Below are 12,023 nucleotides of genomic sequence, written 5' to 3' on the forward strand. Positions count from 1 at the left end.
TTGAATAGACATTTCTCCAAAGAAGATATGCAAGTGACCAACAGCACACGAAAAGCTGCTCAACATCATTAGTCACGAGGGAAATATAAATCAAAACCACGATGAGATACTATTGTATTTCACACTCACTAGAATGGCTTAAAACACACACATACATACACACACACACACAAAGGAAAATAAATGGTGACGATGTGGAGAAATTGGAAGCCTCGTACATTACTGGTGGGAATATATAACTATGCAGCTGCTGTGGAAAACAGTTCGACAGTTCCTCAAAAAGTTAAACATGACATCATATGACTCAACAATTCCACACCTAGGTATACACCCAAGAAAAATGAAAACATACATCTGTATAAAAACTGTATGCCAATGTTCATAGCAGCATTATACATAATAGAAAAAAAATAGAAACAACCCAAGTGTCTATCACATAATGATTAAATAAGCAAAATGTATATACACATAATGGGATATTATTCATTAGTCATAAAAAGGACATGCTACAACACAGATGAAACATGAAAACATTTTGCTAAGTGAAAGAAGCCAGACATAAAAGGTCAGATATAATTCCATTTACATGAAATATTTAGCAAATCCATAGAGAAAGAAAGTAGAGTAGTGGTTTCTTATAGGGGTGATAAAATGTTGTGGAATTGGTGGGGATGGTTGCACAACCTTATGAATACACTAAAAACCACTGGCTTGTATACTTTAAAACAATGAAATTTATAGCACATGAGTTATGTCTCAATTAAAAAGAAAAAAGAAGATACAACAACTAAGTGCCATGTAAGATCCTGAATTAGATTCTGTAACAATAAAGTGACATTAAAAAAAAGAAAGCATATGGTTCTGAGAAAAAAAACCAGCATAAAATCTATAACACAATACCAGTTATACAACTCAAAAAATAAAGGCAGACACACACAAAAACATGTATTTTAAAAGACATAAATAAAGGGAGGCACATAAAATACACTGGCATAACTCCCAGTGGGAGTAGTGAGAGAAATGAGAGTGGAAAACGGAGACAAGTGAGAATAAACAGATAAATTAATGGAAAGCAAAACAAAACGAAAATGATGGCAACACTACCAGAACCATTCTAACATAGCCCTTGGTAGCCTTTGGGAACTTGTGTCCACTCTTAAAAATGAAATGAACAAGACCTGACACAACATTAGGAATCAATTTTTAAAAATCATACAATTTAAAGATTTCTTTCCAATAAGCAAGAACAAGCAGGCTGAGTCAGTTTATGCTCTAGACTTGAGAAGGAGCTGCCCTGGTGAAGAGGTGGCAGTGTCATGGGAATGCCACACAGCAGGGAGAGTCCCGAGTCCTGAATGTGTTTGAGAGTTTTATACCACACACGACACTTGACTTGGGAACTTGGCAAAGTAAGAACAGATACTGAATCATATCTAGCAAAAGGGGGAAAAGAAGGTGAAGGAAACAAGTTTTCTTTTTCCAGGTAACTGTCTTTTATTGATTTACAGTGAATGGCTTATGGAGAGGCGGGGAGCAGTATCACATGGGATGGAATGCAGCTTTGAGGTATCGCTCTGAATGTGTGATTTCTGAAAACAGCTGTAGAGCTGTAAGTATTCATTTGACTCTTTAGTGCAATTGACAGACTTCAGAGAAGCTTGGACGTCTTACGAACTCCATGAATGGGACAGAAGGGACACTTTCTAATTTACCTGAGAAAAGTAAGAGATTCTAAATGTTCCCACAGTTTAATAAAACTTAAGAGTATAGTAAAAATAAGGTGTAATCACTGAAATGTGATTTTACATGTCAAATGTGATTGTATTTTAAGAGGTTGCACCTACATATGAAATAACACTTTAAAGCATGGATCTGCTGGGGTGTTTCCCGCCACCCTTCCACTTTTCGTAAACACTGATTGGCATTATATAAGAAATCTTAAGATTGTCCAGAAGACAAGTCCAGAAGTATTTGGGCCAGAATGTCAAAGTTACTATTATTATTTTTTTTGCCGTGCCACGCAGCTTGTGGGATCTCATTTCCCAGACCAGGGATTGAACCCCAGCTCTCGGCAGTGAAAGCTCGGAGTTCTAACCACTGGACTGCCAGGGAATTCCAAAGTTAATTTTTAAATGGAAGAAAACCAACTGAGTAATTTTGGACAACCTCTCGAAAACACCATCAACAATAAAGGGTAATTTTGAAAAAAAAATTATACTAATATCATTCAGCAGTAGAAAGACCACTTCTTTCTCTGTCTCAAGACTACTCAAAGTGTGGTCTGTTAGTCAGCAATAAGATGCATACTGATACTGAGAGTAAAAATTTTTTAATTTTATAATGATTCGACAGAAAAATTTTCATTTTTCATTTAATTTTTATTGAATTTTACAAAAAACGCTGGTCTGTGATGAACTGGGAAAAAAACCACTGATGCTTCTATATATGGTTTAAGAAACACTGATGTATACTACTGCTAGTTCCACTACTTCTAGCAGCTTCTATCACTACTGCATGCCAAGCATGGTGATATAATTGCACTACATACATCATTCTCAGAACAACCCTGAAATGTCACAACCCTGTGGCACTGAGGCCTGCTTTTCTTTGTGGGTCACGGAACAGAATTTAAGGCTAAAAAGCAGGCCAAAGAGATCATGGTAAAGAAACTGAGATAAAGAAATCTTACCAAAATCATATTAAGTAACAATAAGCCTTCATTCAAAAAATTTGACTGAGCACTTACTATGTGGTTAACACTGTTTTAGGCCCTTGGGATTTAGCACCAAACATGACAAAATCTCTAACTTCATGAATCTTATGACTTTACATTCTAGTAGGGGAGACGACAATAAACAAATAAACTCATAGTTCAATAACCTCATGTAGAGATGAGTACAATGAAGAAAAGTAAAGCTGAAAAACAGAAAGAGACTCACAGACATAGAAAACAAACTTAGAGTTACCAAAGGGGAAGGGCGATAGGGGAGGGATGAATTAGGAGGTTGGGATTAACATATACACACTACTATATGTAAAATAGATAATCAACAAGGACCTATTGTATAGCACAGGGAACTATACTCAATATTTTGTAATAATCTATAAGGGAAAAGAATCTAAAAAAGAATATATATATATATATATATATATATATATATATATATATATACACGCACATAACTGAATCACTGTGCTGTACCTGTAAAACTAACACGATTTTGTAAATCAACTATACTTCAATAAACATTTTTTTAATTAATAATTAAATTTAAAAAAAAAGTAAAACTGAGTAAGGCAAGACTGGGTCAGGCAGGGGGAGGGTTATTTTAGATACCATGATTAGTTAGGGAAGGCACAGCAGTTAGGAGCACAGATTCTACAGCCTAGAGCCTGTATTCAAATACTTGTTCTGTCACCAGTTTTATGACCAGGGGCAAGTTCTCTAACTGCTTGGTGGCTCATTTCCTCGCCTATAGAATGGGCCATTAATAGTGCGGCTAGGGTTAGTGTGAGGATTAAATGACTTAGCAGATGTAAAGTACTTAGGACAATAGCTGCCACATAGTAAGTGCTTCTTAAATATTATTATTTCCTTAGGCAGTGAGTGAGGGAGGCAGCCATGCAAAGACGTGGTAAGATAATGACAGCTATCACTAGATGAGCACCTTAGGGTACTTACGCAGATTATGTACATTTTCACCTTTAATTTTCACAGTGATCCTGAAATAGATATCATTATTCCCACCCTACAGATTAAAAACTGAAGGTTAGAAATGTTAAGTGGCTTGTTTAAGGTCAGACAACTAGCTAATAGGTGTCAGTGAACTCTTGTCAGTCAAAAGCTTACTTCTTCTATTAGGCTTATATTGCCTCTGCTAGGTATTGGCATAGAACTGAAAATCTCCTGACTCTTACTTTGCTCATTCGCTCATCCATCCATTTACTCATTCCTTCATTCAAAAAAATATTTACTGAGTGCCTAGCAAGTATCCTAGTCAATTGGTAACATTTTCTTTGTATTCAAAGAGCAGACCCTTTAATAGGGAGTTAGTGATGTAATAGTGCTCAGTGAATTGCAGAGATAAGGAGTGCTATGGGACTGGGGGAGGAAGCCCATGTGCACAGAGGCCAATGAGGACCAGTTCAAGAGAGGATCTGGAAAAAGAGACAGATCTTTGGAAAGATCTGAGAATTTGGAAAGAACTGGGAGGTAAATTTAAAAGGCAGGCTGGGAACAAAATCATAAAACACTTTCTGTGCAGAGAGCGGGGAAGCACTGGAGCTTGCACTGAAGAGGACTTTAGAAGGAAGAATCAGCAGAGTCTGGGACAGAGTCTGGGCAGAGTGCAGAACAGGCTAGAGAAGGGAAAAGAGCAGAGGCAGGGATGTCACAGTGTCTTAGAATGAGAAGGGGCCTCCGAGAGCAGCCAGACGAACTCGTGTCCACAAAGAAATCCCCCTACAGAATCTTGGACAGAGGGGAGATTTATGTAGAACCTTAGATACAAAGGTATGCGAGTGGTACAGGAGGAAGGGAAAAGAAAGGAATAATCAAAAATTAAAAGACCTGAAAACTGACTAGATTAGAGGATCATGGGGGGCACGGGGGACATGAACACACATTACGGTACAAGGAATTTTAACATGGAAGACTGACCCTTCGCAATTCTGTTGCTTTTGGCTTCTCATAAATTTTACAAGATCAGGAAAAATGAGATGAGCATTATTTAACGGTTACCTTGTAATTCATAAACAAAGACCATGAACCGGTGCTATTCAAAAATGGTTCCTAATTAGAAATTCTTAATGATCAAAGGCAGCCTTAAAGCAAGGCAAGACACTAAGTACATTTTATGCCCTATTTACTGGCCATTCCGATGCACTCCCCTTCCCCCATTTGTAAAGCAGCTACCAGAACGAAGCCCTGCCTGCGAGGCAAGGCACACTATGGCACGGGCCTGACATGAAAGGCTTGATATCAACAGTGACTTTCTTGGAACCCTTTAGAGGATTTTCTCTCACTCAGGCAGAGACTTAAGACATTATTTTAAGAAAATAAGATCTGAAAAGCATTACCAATGTCTTTTGCTCTGGGTGCTTGCTCCTCCAGCACATAAATAAATGGCCACCACTCACTAGCTGTATTATTTTCCTTGAGCTACTGACGACTTTATAATAAACTGTCTTTTAAATTCATTAAATGGAAAAGGTAAAAAATGAGACTCCCGAGCATATAAATGGTTCTATCACTGCAGTGGTTCTGGCAATGCTGGAGGAAGCCACTGCCTTCTACAGGCTCTGTGTCCCTCAGGTCAGTTTGGGGAAGGCAGGTCTACTGGTTCCTTACCTTCTTCAGCAATGACTGTTAGTGTGACGGTGACACCGGCATCTTTGATCAGCTGAACAATGTTATCATGGGACAGTTCAACAATGGACTGCCCATTCACTGCAGAGATATGATCTCCAACTTTCAGCTTCCCACAGCGATCAGCTGGACTTCCTTCTATGACTCGGCCAATTTTATGAGGAATAACTATGGGAAAAAAATCCCCAGGTTTTTCAATTATTTAACATATCTTGGAGTGTTGGATTTATCATCATCATCATCACCATCATGAAAAATTCAACATAATAACATCAAAGAAAATTCTTTAAAGATATATCAAAAAACCACCACCTGTGATCATCCTATCCAAATGCAACTACTTTCATATTATCTTCCACTCTTTCTCCACAGGCATAGATACTCTTTACACAGTTGCAATCATAGCATATAAACCTTTCTGCTTCTTTCCACTTACCAGAAACCTTTTTCCAATTTTTATAATGTCATCCTAATGATCCAGTTTAAAGGCTACTGACCTCAGTGATACTTATGAGAATAGCTCATGTTTCTTGTTTGCTGTTGGCTGTTTAGGCTGCATCATGTTTTTGGCTATTTTAGAAATGGCACAATGAGATCATCTTTGGTTCTGTTGAAGGGGCATTTACTCCCACAGGAGTCTTGTAAATAAATGCAGTTCAAAATCAAGTTTAGGACTCAGATTGGTCAGAAATCCAGTTACAGTGAAATGACTGATCATTAAAATGAATCATACTTATTTCTAGGGCAAAATTAATTCCTTTTATTTAATGCCTTTAGATTTTTTTAAAAATCAGAAAAGCGGAGTGGAATTAGAACATTAATGTTTAACATTAAGATTATTTGGCTTATGGATAAAATCATACCCTGAATGCACAAAGCTGAATCTAAGACGTTTGCAAAGACACTCTGTGCAGCTCTATTATATCTCTAGCATAATGCTAAAGGCTTTCTTAGAGTAACTACTACGACACTTCACTGTTATTAAGCCTTAAAATGAGTTCTCAGACATTCAGGAAATCTTGTCAAAATATCTTTCACCATTTAATAAGGGGCATTTGTATTGAGAAACAAATGTTCCTTCTATGTTCTCTAAGAATTTCTTTGCCTAGGTCAGTAAATTTATCAGGCACTTGAGCTCCTGCTGAATATGTAGCCTTATTGTTATGAATAAGGACAATTTAATATTTTTAAATGGCACTGTGATTATGTTTAATTTCCATAGTAAAATGGGCTCCTTACTAGTATTTCTGTATTATATCTAGGTGTATGTTAGGGCCTTTTTTTTTTTGGGGGGGGTACGCGGGCCTCTCACTGCTGTGGCCCCTCCCGCTGCGGAGCACAGGCTCCGGACGCGCAGGCTCAGCGGCCATGGCTCACGGGCCCAGCCGCTCCGCGGCATGTGGGATCTTCCCGGACCGGGGCACGAACCTGCGTCCTCTGCATCGGCAGGTGGACTCTCAACCACTGCGCCACCAGGGAAGCCCTAGGGCCATTTTAATAGACCTTCATTTGGACTGGAAGTTATTCTCGGCCATGATTTACGTCCCCATGGACAGTGAATGCCATTCCTTGGCTCTTCTAGGATTACACATTGGGAGACTTTATCTTAAAAATGAGGAAGTCACTGTTGGAAGCAAGTGCCTTTTAGCTCTGAATTATATCAAGCACTTATTATGCCATTTTCGCTATAAACTAATTAGAAGAGTTCCAGAGCAGCATGGGCCATGTCCTGTGCCAGGCAGCATGAGCTGATTGCCCTGATAGTACGACAGGTGGCACATCAGAAACATAGGGAGAATCACACAGAGGCCCTGTGGTGACCTTCTAAATCAATATCTTAGTTACTCTCCTTCTTAGAAGAGTGTTACTTGTACACAGTGTTCATTCCAGATCCCCTGAGAAGAAAATCATTCAGCTCCCTGGAACACTGAAAGGGGTTTGTTCAGGCTTGGGAAAGCATCACACAACAGGAATCTCTGATGTCTCAGGGGTTCCTTTCTCATCCTGTGAGCAATGTGGTCAAAAGGAATTGGCAAATCTTGGTACAGAACTTCACAAAGGGTTAATCGCCAAGGTGAGAGAAGATAAAAGTAGTCAGATTGTTATTTTCTTGACATTTATAGCAGCACCACCAAAACAGCTAAAAATAGTAGACCAGGAGAAAGATAACTTCTGAACATTCTCTGAATAGACTGGGAAATTTTCAAAGTAACTGCATGGCTAAGGAAACGTCTAAGTCCTGCCTTGTTGTTGGTATATACAAACTCTATAGGCATCTGCCATAAAGCCAATTTATCCGTCTTCAATCATCTTGGCCTAAATCTGTCTCACAGACTGGCTAGTCCAGCTATCACTTCAGTGCTCTTAAAACATTTCTTTTCAGGAAAAGAAAGGACAGTAACTGGAAATGTCCCCTTCTCAAAGAAATCCTTTGCAACCAGAACTGAAAAGTATATAATAACAGAAACACTGAAACCTCTGAAGTACTGGCAATGCAAAAAGTAGCCAAGTCCTTTTCATCTTCAATAGAGGTCTTTTCTAAGTGCTTCATTCATGTAGGTCTGACACAAACTGGGTCCAGGGCAAGAAGGATGCTGGGCCTGGATCCCTGATCTTTGAAAAAGCCAACAGTAGAGAATCTTAGAATTTTATAACTGGTATTAGAGGTGCTACTGGGAACTCGTCTTGTGACAAATGTCAGCAGTAAATATATTTCGGCAAAAGGGAAAAAAACCCCAACAATCTACATTGTGCAGAATACCAATCTATATCAAGACAAGATCCATAAAGAATGATCTATTCTGACAGACAGGTTTCTGTCCTTTTCACCTGTGCTAACTCTTTTCTAAACCAAACTTTCATTGTTATGCAGTTTGCAGCAACACTCATTTCCTGCCACCATTAGTTGCTGCCTCAATCCTACATTTTAATTGGGCTTTCTTTCCTATCTCATTACTCAAATATTGATAAACTTTTTAACGTTTCTTTAAAAAAAAAAAAGGTCAAGAGGCAGTGGCAATTTTATAAATAATGATGATAACAATGGTAGCAGAAACTACAATAAGCAACAGCAGCTAGCATTTATTGAAGGTCCAGGCAAAGGGCTTCACACGCAGTATCTCCTTTAATCCTCACAAACACACGAGACAGGAAGTGTTATCATCATCCTCGTTTCACAGTGGAAACTGGAGCTCTTGGAGGCTAAGTAATGTGCCCAAGATCAGACAGCTATTAAAAGACATAAGCAGGTCTAGAATCCAAGTTTGTCTGATTACAAAGCCCAGCACTTAATGACACTGTCTTATACAGAGATCTAGCATCTATGGTAAGTAAAACCATCAAAATAGTAAGAAGAAATTTAAACAAATACATATAAAAAGATTTTAAAAATTTAAATATAAACAAATAAATATACACAAATAAAATATTTAATATATAATGTATTGAAGTATAATAATATAAATTTTAAACAAACAAGTATAAAAACATGTTAAACATATTTAAGTAACATAATTTATTTTACTGAATTCCTCTAATTTATTTTACTGAATTCCTCTATATCTCCTAGTTTTATGGTGAACACTAGACTGTCACCTAATTTTTGTGGTGCTAGAAAAGGAGTATCCTCAATATGAAAAGTGGTTAGCATCTATCATGTTGAGTAATAATCTTTCACTATTTTTGTTAATCTGAATGCCTGGGATTATTGCATGGTATTAGAATGAGAATATGATTATCTAAAATGGAAATCAGTATTTTGAAAAACAAATAAACAATGATACAAAATAAACTCCACCTAAATGCTGCTTCCTTTTATTTTTCTGACACAGGCCACATGATCATCCTCAAAGCATCAGTGACAGTTCCAGTTCCAAGCGTTACCATAGCAACGGCTTTTGGAAAATGGAAACTAGTATCAGTGAGCAGTGACCTGATACTATAGTAATAACTCATCCATGTCACGGAATCTTCTTCCTCTACACAACTGCATTAATTCCAGCAAGATTTTTGCAAATTGGTTTGGCTCACAACACTTTACTGAAAGTGTTTTCTTTTTTTTACTAAGGTTTTAGTGACCATCTAGTCTAAAAGGATCTCACTACCCAAGATATAATCAAATCCACTGGCAAAGGCAAGAATGCATTTTCATGTGGTCAAAGATTTTTATCACTTGACTTGGAAAAATAAAGCTACCAGACAAGCATAATACATAAATATTAATTTGCTGGTTCTCATCTCATATTCATTTGGATTTTACAATTATATTTAAAGATGATTATTTCTTAGAAACATAAAGACATGACAAATATTTAATTTGCTGAATCATAACAGCCCTGAACATACTAGAGGTAATTCCTCCTTTGTTGAGGGAATTAATACACATACTCATCCTTCTCAGACAACATTCTGTTAAGCTGGGTTCAGGATATTTAATTTTTCAAGGTTCTGACAAAATTTTTACCTTTCAATGAAGCATATAAAGAAAGAATGCCTCTTATCATTCAAGAAGGTCACTTTATAGCTGGAATACGGCAATCATTATTAAATAACATGAAAGGACTATTTAAGACATATTTGGGTCAAGATTTTTCTGGTAATCTGTTTTACTTCTTCTCCACTGTTTCTAGCATTTAATTCATTTCTGCATACACGATTTCCCCTAATTTGAAAAAAAACCCTGTGCCCCCATAATTTTAAAAATTCAGCATTGTCCTTTCACTAAAGCAATTAGGTCACATCCCTGACATACTGCCACAATATAATCTTGATGTAAACCAAGCTACTAATAAGACTTATTTCATGGAATCTGAGATAGATAGATAAACCCGAAGCCTGGAAGGTTTGATTCAGATTACCTAATTTTTTTTTTATAATACAGTCAATTTCCTTTTTTTTTTTTTAACTTTTTAATTTTTTTCTTGATGTGGACCATTTTTAAAGTCTTCATTGAATTTTTTGTGTTTTATGTTTTGACTTTTTAGCTGTGAGGCATGTGGGATCTTAGCTCCCTGACCAGGGATTGAACCCACAGCCCCTGCATTAGAAGGTGAAATCTTAACCACTGGACCACCAGGGAAGTCCCCAGATTACCTAATTTTGAAAATAAAGAAAATATTCAGCATTTTAAAAAAAGATAACTCTCTGAGGCAATTTATATCAATACATGATTCCTAACTAGTTTCAGAAACCCAGCAGGCAACTCAGAAAACTGGAATTGTAGGGAGGGATAACAGGACATAGGCGCCCTTACCTCCTGGAGGTGGCTTGCTTTTGGAAGTGAGAATGACAAAGCCAAATCCTTCATTTTCTTTTCGTTGCAAGACAACATCATAGGCCTCCTGGGGAGCAGGCCTGGCTGGGACCTCTGCTCGGTTCAGGCGGGGAGAGCCATTCTGTGTTGAAAGGAAGGCTTGAAAGCTGTCATCCTCAGGTTGTTTCTCTATAATAAACATGATCAATTTTGATATTTCTGGAATATCATAACTTTTGATAACTAAAGTGTTTTTGTGCTAAGCCTTTCACAAGAAAATTTAGCTTCTAATAACATAAAGAATAGAAAAGCAGCACCTCCACCCACGTGAGCTCTGGACCTAATTTGAGTGCAGATGTAGGCGGCAGCAGTCCAGCTGACTTCTTAAATGCTCTTTAAGTACATAGTTGGAAAAATGCAAAACGTTACCTCACTTTAAAGGAAGTTTTTCAAAGCTTCTGTGAAATTTGATAGTAAAAAAATCCTTCTTGAAATTATTTTAATTCCAGCAAGGTTTTTAACCTGGACCAGTAATTTTTTTAAAAAGTTGATAATGAATAACAACATAGTAAACTTCCTTTTAAAATCAACTTTAAATATAATTAGTGCAGTGACTGACACTCATGACGTCTGAGAGGTCACTGCATCAGGACAGAGATGCTGCCCATTACAGGTTGAGAACAGTTTGCCATCTACACAGAATTTATCTTTTACAATGTGTTTTACAACTGCAGGTTCCTGATGGGTGATACCGGATGAGTTAACCATTAGCAGTTCTCAGGCATACAACAAGCTGTCCACATGAACGGCAAACTCTCCTAGGCATAGATTAGGTCATATGGAATTCCTAGCAAATGGGCAGTTAACCTACACCTTTTTCTCCTATTCAAGATAACATCATAATGTGAGAAAGAATAACACAAGTTAGTCCTAACTGATTTCAAAAAAAGAGCAAGTTTTGTGCCATAATTTGATACAAAACATCATAAACAACAACCACAACAACATTGCTATCGATGAATATGCATTTACAAGGTCTCTTTGCGTCAAAATCTATGTGATTCTGAGAATACGTTTTTGCACCTCGACAAAGTGTCACCAACATCCAATCATTAATAAAAAGAAAGGTTCTTTTTGATATAATGCATGGTTAGAATGAATTAGCTAAAATGCTTCCAGTAATATCAAACTACTATGAAGCTTCTTCATGATGCTTTCCAGGAGGGAGCCAACCTCTAGTTGTATAGCATCACATTTTTTACTCTGTGTAGTTATGTTCTGACTTCAGCACAACCAAATGGAGGCAACACTGCATTAAAATATGTATGCATCACGGAATACCTGATATTTAGGAAGGGAGGTGGGCCTTTACTTTGTTGTTATTTACTTATTTATTTATTTGGC

At 37.3% G+C, this 12,023-nt stretch overlaps 1 protein-coding gene across 5 annotated transcripts in view; it reads right to left on the reverse strand.

The window, feature by feature from the left end:
* MAGI3 (membrane associated guanylate kinase, WW and PDZ domain containing 3) overlaps nucleotides 1–12,023 on the reverse strand; it is a 272,415-nt gene that overhangs the window by 17,547 nt on the left and 242,845 nt on the right. For all 5 annotated transcript variants that reach the window (XM_030869077.3, XM_060301074.2, XM_030869076.3 and 2 more), the window contains exons 15-16: nucleotides 10,620–10,808; nucleotides 5,351–5,536 (exon numbers count right to left, since the gene is read on the reverse strand). In XM_030869077.3, coding sequence (XP_030724937.2) covers nucleotides 5,351–5,536; nucleotides 10,620–10,808 — 375 coding nt within the window. The remainder of the gene's footprint in view (nucleotides 1–5,350; nucleotides 5,537–10,619; nucleotides 10,809–12,023) is intronic.

This window comes from Globicephala melas, chromosome 1, assembly GCF_963455315.2.
Source record: "Globicephala melas chromosome 1, mGloMel1.2, whole genome shotgun sequence".
NCBI classification, from domain to species: domain Eukaryota; kingdom Metazoa; phylum Chordata; class Mammalia; order Artiodactyla; family Delphinidae; genus Globicephala; species Globicephala melas.